At 39.8% G+C, this 18,739-nt stretch overlaps 1 protein-coding gene across 4 annotated transcripts in view; it reads left to right on the forward strand.

Moving 5' to 3' along the window:
- Positions 1 to 13,678, forward strand: part of ELF1 (E74 like ETS transcription factor 1) — an 82,226-nt gene extending 68,548 nt beyond the window's left edge. For all 4 annotated transcript variants that reach the window (XM_061629935.1, XM_061629938.1, XM_061629936.1 and 1 more), the window contains one exon: positions 12,697 to 13,678. In XM_061629935.1, the coding sequence (XP_061485919.1) occupies positions 12,697 to 13,318 (622 nt within the window). In that variant the 3' untranslated portion in view covers positions 13,319 to 13,678. The remainder of the gene's footprint in view (positions 1 to 12,696) is intronic.
- The last annotated feature ends 5,061 nt before the right edge of the window (positions 13,679 to 18,739 follow it).

Genomic DNA, 18,739 nt, shown 5'->3' on the forward strand with positions numbered 1-18,739 from the left:
GATGAAGATGTTAAGGATGAGGTAGGAAAATAAATGTAAATGTACTGCCTTCAAGTCGATTCCGACTTATGGCAACCCTATGAATAGGGTTTTTATGAGGCTGAACGGCAGTGACTGGCCCAAGGTCACCCAGTGGCTATGTGGGGATTTGAACCTTGGTTTCCCAGGTCGTAGTCCAATACCTTAACCACTACACCACACTGGCTTTCGGTAGGAAAATGCTTTTTTAAAAAAAGGTAACTTGGCCCCACCAATTGTTAAGAGCTTTGCAAGCAGTACTTTAAATTGGGCCAGAAACTAACTACATCCTGGTGCAACTTGATAAAGCAGAGATGTAATATAGTCAAAACACTCAGTCACAGTTAATAATCTTGTGGCTGTATTCCGGGCCAACTGCAATTTCCAGCACTTTTTTAAAGGCAGCCCCTTGTACAATACATTGCAATAGTCTAAATGGGACGTTATCAGAGCATGGGTAACTGCAACCAAGCTATCTTCATTGAGGTATGGCATATTGTGTGTAGTCCTAGACAGCCCAATTACTAGGGAAATCTGAAAATTGGATATTTGTATACCTCAACCTCAAAACGAAGGATAAATGTGTACTTATCCCTCAGATTGTTGACGTACTTCCAAGCCACCTAGAAATTTCAGATTTGGCATATACATAATCCAGGGCCCACTGATTACTAGAAAAAGTCTGAAAATTAGTCATTTCTAACTCAATAGTAAAGAATTGAGGTTATAATGTCTATCTCACAATATACACCAACATTCCAGCGTAGACCAAATGAAACACTGGGCTGTGAGAATTTTGTCCATTCTTCAAGCTTGAGTTTTGGGGGAGGCAGTTCTAATTCAAGCCAAAAACACAGACTGATGCTTGCAAATGCATACCTTACTTATTAGCTTTTACATACAACACAAAACATATCACTTGAATCCTCACTCCTGCTGGTCTGGTGGCATTAGAGGTCAATGCAAACAGGGTAACAGTTGGTTCTGATGTGTCTTGCAGTACATGGAACTGCCGTGCTTGACGTTGTGTTTCTGATCAGCTGTGCTGGCTTCAGGAATGCGTCAGGGCCAGCACAAGCAGGGTGAACTGCAGTAAAGGAACAAAGGGTTGAAAGCAGTGGTGTGCTGGAGCTGGCTCGTACAGGCTCGCGAGAGCCGATTGTTAAAGTTTCAAGAATTTTGCGAGCCATTTGTTAACAGAGGGAGCAGGGGAAGTCTTCTGCTCCTCTGATTGGTGGACGAAAGACATGTGCTAGAAGCATGGGCTTCTGGGCAAAGCTTAGAAAAGTTACTTGTTTGAACTGCAACTCCCATCAGCCCAATCCAGTGGCCATGCTGGCTGGGGCTGATGGGAGTTGTAGTTAGGGATGCCATATTGCTCGGTAAGCCGGGTTTTACCCGGATTCTTTGCATGCCACCTGGCGCCCATTTACCCGTTATGTGGCCCAGATTCTCAGCTTGAATTAAAAAAAAATTAAGTTTCTAGGTGGTCCGGTTCTCGAGATATACATCAAAACATCAGCCACCCCAACTGTTAAATCTTTTTTTAAAACAAATTTGTACTTTATAGCACTTCGTAGCTCAGTCTAACCTCGCCCATTCAGGATTGCAGCCAATCAGTGTGAAGCCAGTTTGGTTGACCTGGATAGTGTCTAGAAAACCTCATTGCAATGCCAGAAAATGGTGGTTCTCCCCCCCCCCCCATTTATCTGAAAATCTCATAAATTGGGTAAGTATATACATTTCAGTTTTTTCCCCTCTTGTCTGCAGGAGTCAGATCCTGGGCAGTGTTTTCAAAACCTTCCCAATACTTGCTTTCGTGGGGGTAAAAGCATGCTAATCCCATATGCCCAGAGTAAATCCCATTGAATTCAATAGGACTTACTTTTGAGTAGACATGGTTATGAATGTGCTGTAAATTAATGGGACTTTTGAGTGAATGTAAAAAAGAATTGTGTTTGTGTTCTAACTCTTTCTGTCTCTCTCCAGTCCTATTTTAAAGCAAGTAGGCGGGTATTACAGTTTTTATTCTGTAGGAAACTAATACTGATTTTTTAAAAACTAATACTGATTTTTCTGCAATAACCAACTGGTTTGACAATAAATTATTATATGGGCTGTATGTATTTATACATCTGCTCTGTGTGTGTGTGTGTGTGTGTGTGTGTGTGTGTGTGTGTGTGTGTGTGTGTGTGTGTGTGTGTGTGTGTGTGTGTGTGTGTGTGTGTGTGTGTGTGTGTGTGTGTGTGTGTGTGTGTGTGTGTGTGTGTGTGTGTGTGTGTGTGTGTGTGTGTGTGTGTGTGTGTGTGTGTGTGTGTGTGTGTGTGTGTGTGTGTGTGTGTGTGTGTGTGTGTGTGTGTGTGTGTGTGTGTGTGTGTGTGTGGTCTTTCCAACAACCCTGTGAGGTAGGGTTGGGAAACCAAGGAAACTCACAATAAGAAATAAATCCCTTTAAAATCCAATAACCATAAAGCAAGAATAAACAGTTGGAAAACAGGCTAAAGAAGCATGATTCTGAATTTTGGGTTGGGTGAATGAAGTTTATTTATTTATTATTTGATTTATATCCCGCCCTTCCTCCCAGTAGGAGCCCAGGGCGGCAAACAAAAGCACTAAAAGCACTTTAAAACATCATAAAAAACAGAAAAGGCTTAAAAACATATTAAAAAGCAATTCCAACACAGACTCAGACTGGGATAAGGTCTCAACTTAAAAGAACAAGTTGAAAGAACAAGTTCCTTATCATTTGAGGCTGTACTTCTCTGCACACTTCCAAGTTTGAGTAAGCCCCATTGAATACATTAGGACTTGCTTCTGAGTAAACAAACATCGGATTGCACTATAAATATATTTACAGATTGTGTAATTCATAAACATATTTGATAGTCGTGTTTATATAAATATTTCTACATACTGTGTCCCAGTAAATATTTGATTTCACACTACGGTTGTAGATGATTTTTTCCTCTGCATTTTAAGTGTGCCCTTCTTCCTGGGGGTGGTTATGGTTCTCTGTTGTTTTCATCCTGAGAGGAGGATAGGCTGAGAGATGGTGAGTAGCACATTTAAGGATCTTCACCTCCCCCCCACTTTTTATTTGTATTTATTTTATATTTCTCCAATATCTTCCCCTGGCTGTTTTTATGTATTTTAAATATTTTTAGATTAAATAAATAGGAAATCATAATTGTGAACCTCCCTAAAAGCAATTTATCTATCCTTATGTTTTGGCAAAGTGATGGTGTGAAGGCATGCTGGTAGAACAAGAGACCATGTTTGAGGCATGTTATAAGGTGTTTGAGGACTTTGTCACACATTACTTTTTGAGACCTGTAGATTCATGTTGGAAAGAACACATGCACGTATTGAATGGTGGCTTGGGTGCTGTTTTTTCAGTCTACGCTGCATGCGTAGGAAAGGTGATACATCATCTGGCAGCTAGCTTCATAACGTGAGAATGAAAAACATTTGGATCACCATTCATTTGTTTACTTTTCTGACTATTGAGACCCCTTCATATATTACTTTTTCATACACAGAAATGTAATCTTTGTATAGGAAAAATTATTTTGTAAAATATGAAGGACAGTGGCTGCCCAGTCAGTATAACCACTGTACAAGATCTACTCAGCCACTGTAATTACCTTTTTGTTTGGAGTGCCCTTTTGTCTGGGTCTTGGTTCAGGTGTTTATCCAACTTTGATGTGCTTATGGAAGGGGTGTGCAAGTAGTGCCCCCCCCCAAGTGTGGAGGCTTGGACAAACATTGTGTTATGGAAAACCAAAGTCTGTGTGAAAGTACATATTTGGGAATGCCATCAGTGTAATCCGAAACACACTTAATAAATAATATCGAACTTGCACATCACAAAATATTTTACGGTCATGTCCATAAGCACCAGGAGGGTAGTCGCCCAGGGGGTCTTAGTCCCTCTGCTTTTTTGGGAGCAGGGTCCCTATGTCTCCAAGCATCCTACAGTCAGCATGAAAAGGGAGTGTGTTAGTCACTGAGAAGAGTCTTCTAATATGCTTCCTTGCCTTTCCTGCTGATTGGAGCCAATCAGAGTGAAAGGAGGTGAGTCACCCACTGAGAAGACTCTTCTCAGTTGCTAACGCTTTCCATTTACATGCTGATTGGCTCCTAGAGATGTTTGTTAATGCATTCTCTCACAACAACAAAGATCTAATTCTTAATCCAGGAGCAAAAAAGGGTGTAAGTGGCTGCAACTATCATGAAGGGACTCTGCACTTCTGAATTTTCTACTAAACAACTGATAAACACCTATGTAACTTTGTGTCTGGAGACTTATTATTAAGAATCACTTTCCATAACTGTAAGGAGGTATGTCCACACGCATGCATCCCAGGCTCCTGAATGAGGGGTGAGAGCAGCATAGGGACATAAGCAGATGACTTATTCCAGGGGTTCCCAAACTTTTCTTCTGCATAGACCACTTGAAAATTGCTGAGGGTCTGAAAGTATCTGAAAATTTACTATGAGCATATGCAAGATAATTAACTCCCATTAGTGATAAGAGCAAGGATTTATATTATTTTAATTAAAACAAGAGGCTTATCAGTACTTTGAAGAGGTTGTTGTTGTTATGTGCCTCCAAGACTATGACTTATGGTGACCCTATGAATCAGCGACCTCCAAGAGCATCTGTCATGTACCACCCTGTTCAGATCTTGTACGTTCAGGTCTGTGGCTTCCTTTATGGGATCAATCCATCTCATGTTTGGGCTTCCTCTTTTTCTACTCCCTGCTGTTTTTCCCAGCATTATTGTCTTTTCTAGTGAATCATGTTTTCTCATTGTGTGTCCAAAGTATGACAACCTCAGTTTCATCATTTTAGCTTCTAGTGACAGTTCTGGTTTCATTTGTTGTAACACCCAATTATTTGTCTTTTTTGCAGTCCATGGTATCCGCAAAGCTCTTCTCCAACACCACATTTCAAAGGAGTTGATTTTTCCCTTATCCACTTTTTTCACTATAATAATAATAATAAAATTTTATTTATCAGACGCCCATCTGTCCGACTGAACGGACACTCTGGGCGACGTACAATATAAAATACAATCTCAACATATAGATAGTCATCACAGTATTAATAACATAACATCTCGTCTAACAGAACCATCCTACGCTAACATAGTATAAAACCTAACCCACCCCAGAGATCTCATAGGCCTGCCTGAAGAGCCAGGTCTTCAAGGCTCGGCGAAAAGTCAACAGGGAGGGGGCATGCCGAAGGTCAAGGGAAGTAAGTTCCAGAGGGTGGGGGCCACGATCGAAAAAGCCCTCTCCCTGGTCTGCACCAGCCTAGCTGTCTTCGCCGGTGGGACCGAGAGAAGGTCCTGTGAGGCTGATCTTGTTTGGCGGCATATTTGGTGATACTGGAGGCGTTCCTTCAGATATACTGGGCCGGAACCGTATAGGGTTTTAAAGGTTAATACCAACACCTTGAATTGGGCCCGGTATACAACTGGCAACCAGTGTAATTCAATCAACACTGGGGTGATATGATCACGGCGGCGAGTCTGCTTTATTAAGCACGCCACCGCATTTTGTACCAGTTGGAGTTTCCGGACCGTCTTCAAGGGTAACCCCACGTAGAGCGCATTACAGTAGTCTAATCGAGAGGAGATCAGGGCATGTATTACTCGTGGGAGCAGATGTATGGGAAGATAGGGTCGCAGCCTCTGTACTAGATGAAGTTGGTACCAGGCTGCCCGGCTCACTGCAGAAACCTGAGCCTCCATAGTCAGCTGGGAGTCCAGGATAATCCCGAGACTGCGGACCTGGTCCTTCAGGGGCAAACTCACCCCATTAAGTATCAGGTCAAAATCACCCAACCCTCTCTTGTGCCCCACCAGCAACACCTCGGTCTTGTCGGGGTTCAGCTTCAGCCTGTTCTCTCCCATCCATCCACTTACGGACTCCAGGCACTTGGACAAGGTATCCACAGCCAACTCTGGTGAGGATTTAAATGAGAGATAGAGCTGCGTGTCATCCGCATATTGGTGACACTGCAGCCCAAAACTCCTGATGATGGCTCCCAGCGGTTTCATATAAATGTTAAATAGCATGGGGGAGAGGATAGAACCCTGTGGCACACCACAGTTTAGGGGCCAAGGGTCTGAAACCTCATCCTCCAACACTACCCGTTGATATCTACCGGACAGATAGGAACGGAACCACCGTAAAACAGTGCCTCCTATTCCCAATCCCTCCAGGCGACTCAACAGGATACCGTGGTCGACGGTATCAAAAGCCGCTGAGAGGTCCAGGAGGACGAGGAAGGTATGTTCTCCCCTATCCAACACCCTCCTCATATCATCCACCAGAGCGACCAAGGCTGTTTCAGTTCCATGTTCAGTCCTGAAGCCTGACTGGAAAGGATCTAAATAATCTGCTTCCTCCAAGTGTGTCTGTAACTGCTTTGCCACCACACGCTCAATCACCTTGCCCAAGAACGGCAAATTAGAGACTGGGCGAAAGTTGTTTAAATCTTGGGGATCCAAGGAGGGCTTTTTCAAGATAGGTCTTATCACTGCCTCCTTGAGGGCTAATGGCATTGCACCCTCCTCCAAGGATGCATTTACCATTGCCTTGATCCCTTTGCCCAGTCCAACTTTCACATCCACACATACAGATTGGGAATAGCATGGTCTGAATTATCCTGACTTTAATGTTCAGTGATACATCTTTGCATTTGAGGACCTTTTCTAGTTCTCTCATAACTGCCCTCCCCAGTCCTAGCCTCCTTCTAATTTCTTGACTGTTGTCTCCATTTTGGTTAATGACTGTGCCAAGGTATTGATAATCCTTGACAAGTTCAATGTCCTGATTATCAACTTTAAAGTTACATAAATCTTCTGTTGTCATTACTTTAGTCTTTTTGACGTTCAGCTGTAGTCCTGCTTTTGTGTTTTCCTCTTTAACTTTCATCAGCATTTGTTTCAGATCATTACTGGTTTCTGCTAAGAGTATGGTATCATCTACATATCTTAAATTACTGATATTTCTTCCTCAATTTTCACACCTCATCTTGTGGCCAATCTCGCTTTCCATATGATGTGTTCTTCATATAGATTAAACAAATAGGATGATAAAATACACCCTGTCTCACACCCTTTCCGATGGGGAACCAATTGGTTTCTCCATATTCTGTCCTTACACTAGCCTCTTGTCCAGAGTATAGGTTGTGCATCAGAACAGTCAGATACTGTGGTACCCCCATTTCTTTTAAAACCGTTCCTTAGTTTTTTGTTATCTACACAATCAAAGACTTTGCTGTAATCTGTAAAGCACAGGGTGATTTTCTTCTGAAATACCTCGGTCCATTCCATTATCCAGCATATGCTTGCAATATGATCTCTGGTGCCTCTTCCCTTTCTAAATCCAGCTTGGATTTTTTTTTTCCGGAGAGCCGGTTGTTAAATATTTACCAGCACACCACTGGTTGAAAGCGAAATGGTATTGAAGCTGTGGAGGAGGGAAAGGAGAAATTATGGAAGGAGCTGGATTAATAATAAGAGATGGGTTGATAGGGACTGGATGAGGTTTATGGGGCCTCTAACATCTCTCTATTCTGTTGTTATCTAACTGAATACTTCGTGAGAATATTGTTGCCGCATAGTAGATGGAACTGCAAGACAGTAGCCAGGAAGTCAAGCATATTTCTGCAAGGCACTAATTGGGAAGTCAGACATATTTCAACATCCTGTTTAGAGAAAATATTTCACAATGGGGTGTGGGCAGCTGTTTTTAACAGAGAAAATGTCTTGTATTATGATGATGAACAAATGAATGCAGTTACACACTATGAAATACATGTGAAAGTGATGCAGTTTTAAATATATGGCTTATTTTTATATATGTATTATATTTCCCAAAACTTTTCGGATCTGTCATTAGAATGTACACAAAACAAGCTGTGGAATAGATTTGAAAAGTTTGTGGTCTGCTGGCGATAGCACATCAAGATGCCACAGTGGATCATGAAGATAAGCTGAATATTCCAAGTTGAGTATTCCAGATCAGCCTAGGATGCAGGACAGTAGCCACAGGTGGTGTAGTGGTAGTGCTAGCTGAAGTTTGGCCACCAAGAGACTCTCCTGAATTTTTATTTTAATGTTTTTAAAAGTGTCAAACAGAGATATAAGGGAAATATTCTACCCAACTAATTAGTTAGGAAGGTGCAAAGTAGACTGTATACTGATCAAGTGAGTGAAAAGGCACTAGTATGAATATACATAGGGTGAGCAATGACATTCTGCTCACCCTTCACTACATTGCATGTACTGATCAATGAAGGAGAGAAGACAGAATTTTCTGTTTTCCTCCATTGTTAATTTGTTCCAGCTCAATTTATTTTCCTAGCTTTCAGGGGAGGCATATATTTTTCTGGCTTGAGACTAAGTAGGTAGACACTTAAATCTTTCTTTTAATAGCATATTGTTCATATAATTTAATTGCTTACAGTTAGGGTTTTGCTGTTTTAATTCATTTTATTGCCCCAAATATTACTAGTATACATATATATGCCCACTATATTTTTTTGTTTATGCACTTGCTAGGATGCATCCTTTTCTAATAATCTTTGAAATGTAATTTTTAGGGCAGTGATGTTGACTGCAATTTTGGAACCATATTGTTTGTTTATATTTATTTATATTTATTTATTTATTAAACTTGTATACCGCCCCATAGCCGAAGCTCTCCGGGCAGTTTACAATAACTAAAAACAAGTACAATTTAAAATACATCTTTTAAAAAACAATTAAAACACAATTTAAAAATTTAAAAAATTATAACAAGGTTGGAAACAAACAGAATAATTATTGTCTCCTGAATTTTCCTAGCAACTATACATTGCAGTTTTGATTTCTGGGAAAAGGCTGCATTTCTGCAATAGGAGAAGTAGATGTCTGGAACTATATCAATTAGCTGAATACTTTACACTGAAAATAGCTGTCTGCAAAGGTCAACATACTACCCCAGGTCCATCACCATGGAAACTCCAATAAGCACATAATGACAAGGAAACAGTCCTTATGTGTGAAAGGAGTTCTTTGATCAGCATGATGTCACATTCCATGTGAGAGCACAACCAGTCACAATTCTCCCAATGCACAGTTAGCTTAATTAGTATGTAAATTCAATAACAGGAATGGGTGAATAGGCTGGTTGGAATTCCAGTGGGGCAATCAGTTTGTACCTCCAGGGTATATTAGCATACGTGACTGTCAGGACAGAATGGCTTAATTGAAGGAGAATTGGTAAAGAACATACTAATGTTTTAAATTAGTGGTGCCCAGTTGGAGAATGCTCTCCCAAGATATGGTTATTGAAGATTCTGTTTGATTGCCAGCTGAAAACAATTTGTTTGCTCAGACGTTTATTGGATAGGAGGATTTATTTATCTGAATTTGTTTTAATTGTTGGTTGACTGCTGCTTGGTTTTTTTTAATCTGCCCTCTGATTTGAATAAAATGTTGTTTCTAAGTTTAATTTGTTTTATAGTATTCCGCCCTGGGATCACTTCTTGATGAAAGGCAGATTAAAAGTGTTCTTAAATAAATATATATATCACTGCTTCTCAGCCTTTTGGCTTAGATCAAGTGTTGTATAAATATAGACTAGCTCTAAACTCATGGCTTTATTTCAAAATATATAGCTGAGCCAAAAATTACAATCACACTTTACATATAATATGTTATATTTTATGTCTGCTACACTTGGCTTTTCTCCTAATAGGGCAGTTTCACTAAAGAAAGAGACCCATTGTTTTGCAAAATATCCAGTTTTGACAGAAAAAACCTTATGAATATATAAAAATTACAGTTGCTTTAAAATAATTTTAGGGAATTAAAATAATTATCATTAGCAATTTACTGCCTGTTCTTACATACCTATACTGCCTATACATACTATAGCTATTCTTGAAACAAATGTGCCACAAGCAGAGACCCTGGACAAATTTCACTTGCAATGTGCTGGGTTCATTCTGCAGGAGGAGGATATATGGGTTGTGTGGATCAGGTTGAACACAGCGAAAATCCTATCTTATGATAAGAGGCATGAATAGAGGATTCTTAGTATTTTTTAGCCTTGTGATGCTATGAAAAAAGTCCAATGAGAAAACAATCTTTCAATCAGAACAGCGATAATTTATTTTATATTTATTTTACAAAATGTATATACTGCTTGATAATGAACCCAGCTCTCAAACTTTGCACTCAGTTTGAGTATCAGCTAACATGAATCACACTTCTACCACCCAGATGCCTAAAGGCTTAAGCAATGGACAGCTTTCAGTACTGTAGGCAGAAGAGAAAAACGTCTCAGTTGAATCCCTGCTGAACCAACCAAAGGAATTCCTCTCCCATTTCCTCCACCTAATTTTGCACTCCTGGCCTTCCTCAGTTTTGAAGCAGTCCATGCGATGCCTGCAATCATTATTTCAAGTTAATATTTATAAAATTGCCATTGTGTATGGGGTTTCCCCTTCTCCTTAGCAGTCTCCATGTTCTGGTAATCAAATAATTTATGAGAGTGGTACTGTCATACAGAGAGTCAAAGGCCAAGGTGTTGGTGTAAGCTAGATTGTCATACAGTGCCATGAAAAAGTATTTGCCCCCTGTCTGATTTTCTGCATGGTTGCATATTTTTGGCACTTCAATTATGGCAAGTCATCCACGTCCTGATGCAGCAAAGCATCCCCGAACCATGACACTGCCACCACCATGCTTGACCGTTGGTATGAAGTTCTTCATGTGGAATGCAGTGTTTGGTTTTCATCAGACATAACGGGGCCCATGTTGCCCAAAAAGTTCCATCCATTGTTCCAGAACTCTTCATGAGCGTCCAGGTGCTTTTTGGCAAACAATGTTGTATAGGCAGATGAGTCAAAGATAGAACACCTCGTTATGTCTAGCAAAAACCAAACACTGCATTTCACTTGAAGAACTTCATGGTTTGGGGATGCTTTGTTGCATCAGGACCTGGATGACTTGCCATCATTGAAGGAACCATGAATTCTGCTTTGTATCAGAAAATTCTACAGGAGAATGTCACGCCATCCATCTGTCAGCTGAAGCTGAAGCGCGGCTGGGTCATGCAGCAAGACAATGATCCAAAACACACAAGTAAGTCTACATCAGAATGGTTGAGGAACAAGAAATTTAAAGTTTTGGAATGGCCTAGTCAAAGTCTAGACCTTAAACCATTGAGATATTGTGGCAGGACCTGAAAGCCACAATTCATGCTCGAAAACACACAAATGTGACTGAGATAAAGCAGTTCTGCATGGAAGAGTGGGCCGAAATTCTACCACAGAGCTGTGAGAGACTGATCAAGAACTGCAGGAAGTGTTTGGTTGCAGTCATTGCTGCTAAAGGTGACGTAACCAGGTTTTGAGTCTAAGGGGGCAATTACTTTTTCACAAGGGGGCACTGGGTGTTGCTTAACTTTCTTTAATAAATAAATGAAATAAGTATCAAAATTTTGTGTTATTTGTTCTCAGGTTCCCTTTTCCCTAATATTAGATTTGGTTCAAGATCTGATAACATTCAGTGCCAAAAATATGCAACCACACAGAAAATCAGACAGGGAGCAAATACCTTTTCATGGCACTGTAGCTTACATAGGAGCACAGGAACCTGCCTTATGCCAAGTGAGTCCCTAGGCCCATCTAGCTCAGTATTGTTGACAATAACTAGCAGCTATCTCCCCAGAGTTTCAGGCAGGTTTCATTTCCTAGCTGTGCCTGGAGACATCAGGGATTGAACCTGAGCCTTTTTTGCATGCCATGCATGTGCACTACCTCAGAGCTATAGCCCTTCCCATTGTCCAAAGAGTTCTGGTATAAGAATTTGTCATGTGTTGGATTCCTTCAGCTAATCTAATTTCACTTGATTTTCCCACCATGTTGCAACTGCAGGGGGTGGGGGATTATTCAGAATCCATCTTGTGAATCAAAGGGATACAATTTAAGAAACAAAATATGACGTGAAAGGAATTCCTTCAAACTTCCAATTTTTGTGCTGATATACATGGTCAGCATTTAGACAACATACTAATCTCAAGGATTAATATTGAAGGTATAAGGATAATGTGCGAGGTTACTAGCAAATGGTACCATTGGCCCCAGTAGGACTTGAGTGGACATAACAGAGAGCAGGATTGCACTCTTGTATACTTGCTTGTAAGACTATCAGTAAGTAATACTTTGATATTGAACAGATATGAGGGAAGGTATGATGCAATTTTAGATGAACAAGTAGATTTGATTTCCATACCTTGTTCACAAATCTTCAGTATATTTCATGTTAATACTTGACTTCTACTACCAAGTAATCTATGTGTCAGACTTTAGTTTTATGTCTAATGTGCAAAGAGACTTGGTCCTTTTCATATGTCAAATTCCTCACAACTGCACTAGTACTTTCTTCTCATCCTAAACATACTTAATTTTAGGTGGAAAGACAGTGATACGTTTGGTGCTTTCCAGTGAGTCATTATGGATTTAGCATTAGTTTTACAAGTGGAAGGCCAGTTCACTGTCAGGTATCTTTCACATAAATTACTGAACTAGAACAATATTTCAAATGCGTTTTGTAAAGTGTTTGATAGAGGTAGGAAACATGTAATTCTTTTTGCCTATCTTAATAGGACTATCCATGCCCCTGGCCAAGTTCCCATCGTTGTGTCACCTGGGAACCAGCAGCTGCATACAGTAACACTCCAGACAGTGCCTCTGACAACAGTGATAGCCAGTGCAGATCCAGCATCTTCAACAACATCTCAAAAGTTTATTCTACAAGCCATCCCAACTTCACAGTCCATGACTGTGCTTAAAGAGAACATTATGCTACAGTCTCCTAAATCAGTCTCTCCTCCTTCATCCATTGTCTTCAGTCCTGCTCAGGTTCATCAGGTTCTCACTAACAATGTGCAGACAATTTGCAATGGAACAGTCAACATGGCTTCTTCTCCATCCTTCAGCACTGCTGCCCCTATGGTAACTTTTACATCCAGCAGTTCACAAGTAGTTGCTCAACCATCCAACACAGTAATTACTTCAGTCATTAAAGCACCGGAAACTAAACCAACTATTATACAAGGGGTGATAAAATCGGAGGCAGAGGATAGGCCAGTGGAAGAATGCAAACAGTCAGAGCAAAGTTTCCAACAGCAGCCCTTTGTGGTGATGATATCCAATTCAAATGGATTGCCCTCTTCTGTGCATATTAAACAAGAAAGTGAACAGTTGGAACCAAGTTCATATGAGTAAATCAATAGGGAATTAACTATGTGGATGGCCGTTTTTCTTAATATGATGGGACTTCATCTGCTGTGTATGTATCACTTGATTCCAAAGCAAGCATTACATAGCTGTTATAATTTCTGCAATAAATTTAGAATACTGTAGATTTAATTTCAATGTTTTGTTTGCTAAATGATATAAAATATTGATAATTTTCAAAATGCAAGCATGAAGGAACATGGTGTTTATCTTTTTTAGATCACTGTCCAAAAATTCTATATTACATATACTTCATGCATTACTTGTTTATCTTGCACAATAATGTAATCATTGCTGTAATTGGTGCTTTGAAATAATAAATTTCCACAAAGGTGTGTTTTCATTCCATGCATGTGGTTCTTTTAACAAATTTCAAAGATTTGTTTTATGCCAGTGAACTAAAAGATCTTTGTTTTTATATGGACAGAAAACAAGTGGACAGTCTGAAATTTACTTGTTTCTATTGTACTTTGCACCAGATATTCATTGTGCAAAAAGAATTGCCCCTCTGTTCCCAAGAAGTTATTTACCATTTATACCTTTTATTTACTATGTATTTTCTGTTTTCATAATGTGGCTATAGTAGATATATACCTGTTCACCAAAACTGAAGCTATCACTACAGGTGTAATTATTTGCAGACCAATTTAACATTGAAGCTTTTAAAATGTACTTCCCATTATTTTGTAAGGAGGTGGAAAAAAAGGTGTGACATATGCAAGTATTTTGAGATTAAAATAATTCTATAAAAATACATTTTTCTATTGTAAATATGTAATTTAATTTCTCAGATTTTTTCAAAAATCTTATTTCCATAGAGAACTATTTTATAGATACAAATAAGATCATTATGTTTAGAGCGCTAATCTTATATCTATTCATATATTACAGAGTGAATTTGTATTTAAAAACAAATTTTTAAATTGTGGAACCCTTTTGAACCTTATTTGTATTTTGTATTTTAATTGGTTTATTGTGGAAATAAATCAGGTACAGCATCTTTGTATGTTTTAGTTTATGAATCTAGGAGTCTGGATGAGATATTTAAATAAATCTGGAATGCAATAGCATGTGGAACAGTTCAGGGTAAACAGTCTTGGTCACTAAATCAAAACACAAATAACAAAGAGTCTTCCCTAATGTAGTCATCAAAAATACACAGCACAAAAATAAGTTTTACTCTCCCAGCCCTCTGGAGCAGATTTTAAGGGTGTGCAGGTTGCTGCAAGAAAGGAGAGGGGGAAGTTTCACTGCAGTATTGTATATAACACAGTTGCTCAGAAAAGCGTATCAAACTTAATTGTTGTGATGAAGAGTATTATACAGAGAAGCACTAATAGAGTCCTGACACTACTGACTATATTGAAATAGATCTGACCTAGAAAGTGAAAAGTTCCTCAAACAGATTTCTAAAAGTCAAGAATCAATCTGATTCAACAATCTGGGAGTCAGATCTTTTGTAAGCAATGAATAACCCAGTGTCATTCAGTGAGTTGCCCTTAGTTGTTGAAAAGTTCCCGGGTTTGGATAATTGGTCAGTTGCCTGCTTTGGATGGGGTTTTACTCCCTCTGAAAGAGCACGTCCTTAGACTGGGGATGCTTCTGGTTTCATCTTTGTTGCTAGAGGCCCAGGTGACTTCAGTGGCTAAGAATGCCTTTTACCAGCTTTGGCTGATAAGACAGCTGTGGCTGTTTCTGGACCACCTGACCACTGTTGCCCATGCACTGGTAACCACCAGGTTGGGTTACTGTAATGTGCTCTATGTGGGGCTGCCCTTGAGGTTGGTCTGGAAGCTGCATGTGGTACAAAATGCAGAAGCGCAACTGCTAACTAGGGCAGAGTATCGCCAACATGTCACCCCGCTGCTGAAATAATTGCACTGACTGCCCATTAGCTACTGGGCTAAGTTCAAGGTTCTGATTTTGGTATACAAAGCCCTATGAAGCTTGGGACCAGGGTACCTGAAAGATTATCTTACTGCTTATATACCTAATCGATCACTACGCTCTGCAGATGAGGGCCTCCTGCAGATATCTTCTCAGGAGGTCCATTCCACAGGACATAGGAAGCAATATTTCATGTAGTGGCACCTACCCTTTGGAATTCTCTCCCCTTAAATATGAGACAGGCACCACCTAATTCCTCCATTTTTAAACTGGTTTTTTGATTCCCTTTTAGCTATAAGTATGAATGGTTTTAATATTGGAATTAGTTTTCATCTAGATTCTGTATGTTTTAATTCTATGTGTTTTTATCTGGAAGCCGCCACAAGTTCCAGTTTTGGAAGGATGGCGGGGTATAAATAAAGACGATGATGATGATGATGATGATAATAATCTTTTCAGCACCTACTGAAGACCTTCCTCTTTCAACAAGCCTTTTAAGTAGAGACCTTATTCCAGTCTGCGTTTGTGTTAGAATTGCTTTTTAAGATGGTTTAAAACCTTTTAAAAATATGTTTTTAAAAGTTTTGTTTTAATATATTTTTAAAGATGTCTTGTTTTAATATATTTTAAAGTCTGTTTTTATGGTGTTTTAGTGTTTTGGTTTGCCGCCCTGGGCTCTTACTGGGAGGACGGGTATACAGTATAAATGTAATAATAATAATAATAATGAATAATGGATTAAAAAATGGTTTGTCTGCACAGGCTTCTACAAACCAGATTGTCAGACACAGGAGCACAACTGAAGATTAGGGTTCTGAATATGCCATAAAACATAATTACTACAGCCACACAAAGGCAGAAGAACATCAGTACACAATGGCAAGTATTTGCTGTGTTCTCTGGCAAGAGTTCAAATATAGTACCAGCCCAGTCTTAAAATTGACTGTGTCAGCAAAGAGGCTTTTGGGATTAGGTACTATGACTGTGATTCCACTGAAAAGTACCAAAGAATAACATGATGATGACAAAGAATCTGAATACATTAAATTGTTCACAAAGCTGGGATGCTTGTGAACATTCTTCATAAACGTGGTGGGGGTGGGGAAGAAGGAATCAGGAGGGGGAACATGGTCTATGAATCTGCCTTTAATAGGAAGCTTACCCATACAATTATTGGGTTAAACATTTATATAGTAAGACTGCATGATGAAGACACTCTCTGAGGTGAGTTTACATTTATCAAAGTCCCAGTGGGGTTTGTTTCCTTTCTCTTGTTCCACAGATTTTTTTTGTTTCACATGATAGAAATGCCTCCTATATTGGGGGTGCTTCTTTGTTTTCTCAAGATCCCCTTGTGGCTGGTCTTTTGTGTGTGTCCCCCCCTCTACTCACTACTTGTATAAATATATTTTCACATCCTATAGCAGGGGGTTCCAAAACTGTGGTTCATGGGCCACCAGTGCTCCATAAGCTTCATTCAGGTGGTCCACAGCATATCATATTTATATTTTTAATTGTATTTAATTGTATTCTTTAAGTTCTTATATTGCATTACAATTTGAATTCTATGGAATGCAAATGTTAATACTATAAAATATACTTTAAGAAATAAAAGCAGCAATACAACATGTCACCCCGCTGCTGAAACAATTGCACTGGCTGCCCATTGCTACCGGGCCAAGTTCAAGGTTCTAGTTTTGGTGTACAAAGCCCTATACAGCTCGGGACCAGGATACCTGAAGGACCGTCTTACCCCTTATATACCCAGTCGATCACTGCACTCTGCAGGTGAGGGCCTCCTGCAGATACCATCTTATCAGGAGGTTTGTTCTGCACAATATAGGAAACGGACCTTTAGTGTGGCGATACCTGCCCTGTGGAATTCCCTCCCTTTGAATATTAGGCAGGCGCCATCTCTGCTATCTTTTCGGTGCCTTTTGAAGACTTTCCTCTTTCAACAAGCCTTTTAGGTAGAGACCTATCCCAGTCTGCTTCTGTGTTAGAATTGCTTAATAAGTTTTTTAATAATGTTTTTAACACTTTTTAAAAGTTTTTTTTAATGTATTTTAAGATCTGTTTTTATGATGTTTTAAAGTGTTTTTAGCACTTTGTTTGCCGCCCTGGGCTCCTGCTGGGAGGAAGGAAATTAAATAATAAATAAATAAAAATAAATACAAATACAATTAAAAATCATGCAGCATCTAGCACATCACATTAAAATTGTTACATCAGCCACAACAGCGGAATGACCATCAGCAATTTTCATGTGATCCATGGGAAAACAAAATTGGGAACTACTATGAAAAGGAAATGGACTGCCTTCAAGTCAATCCTGACTTACGGCGACCCTAAGAATAGGGTTTTCATGGTAAGTGGTATTCAGAGAGGGTTTACCATTGCCTCCCTCTGAGGCTAGTCCTCCCCAGCTGGCTAGGGCCTGTTCAGCTTGCCACAGCTGCAGAAGCCAGCCCCTTCCTTGTCCGCAACTGCCAGCTGGGGGCAACTGGGCTCCTTGAGACTATGCAGCTTGCCCACGGCTGCACAGGTGGCAGGGCACGTAACGCCTGAGCCACTCACTGTGGGAGTGATCTTTAGCTGGCCCTTTACACCCAGGAGGCACGGGTGGGGATTGGAACTCACTGACTCTAGACTTCCAGCCAGGCTGTCCTCCCCACTGTGCTATACCAGTCTTGGGAACTACTATAGGACTTGAATAATTCAGGCTACCACTGATAGTGATGGGGGGAAAAGCTATGTGTTGTATTCAACTAAGTCCTACTCACAGTAGACCCATTGAAATTAATGAACCAAAGTTATTCATGTTGAATAATTTCAATGGGTTTACCATAAATTGGATTAGCATTGAAAACCACCCTGTGTTTGGATTTCTACTTTGTATGGGGGTTACTTTTTGTATTCTGTCACTGTTGGGTACACTGCTGTGGCACTTAGTGACCTGTTTCTGTTATGCAGGAATTCTACAGAAAGGGGGTCAGTGATCATTTTGGATTAATTAATGTGTGGTTTTCCTTTTGCTCTGTCTCCCTAGACTGGGCTGAACAGAACCTTTGGGGAGTGGCTAAGAAACAAGCACACTGTCTTCCCACAGCAGTGTGTAAAATGATATGCTGGGGCTGAGCTCAATAGTCTAGATCTTTTGTGCATGTCTACATGCTTTAAGCATGCACACTAATTGGGTTACTGGCTTTTGCCTTAAAAAACAGGATTACTAATGTTCTGGCTTTTACACAAATATTTGTGGCAACTGGCCCAGATGATGTTGTTGTTAATACTAATTTTTTTAAAATGGGCTCTGTGTGTGTGTTTCCTTGGCCAGTTGGCAACTGTACATTATGTGGAATATTTGGTTTAACAAGGGTTTTTTTAAACAATTTAACATTTCTTACAAATTAACTGTCTGCCTAACTTTTCCCCCTCACCTTTATTTTACATTTTATATTTTCACCAAGGGACAAGTTGTTTTACTTTCTCAGTGGTGGCCCCCGAATTGTGGAACAGTGT

The sequence above is a fragment of the Rhineura floridana genome, chromosome 5 (genome assembly GCF_030035675.1).
Source record: "Rhineura floridana isolate rRhiFlo1 chromosome 5, rRhiFlo1.hap2, whole genome shotgun sequence".
In the NCBI taxonomy this organism is placed as follows: domain Eukaryota; kingdom Metazoa; phylum Chordata; class Lepidosauria; order Squamata; family Rhineuridae; genus Rhineura; species Rhineura floridana.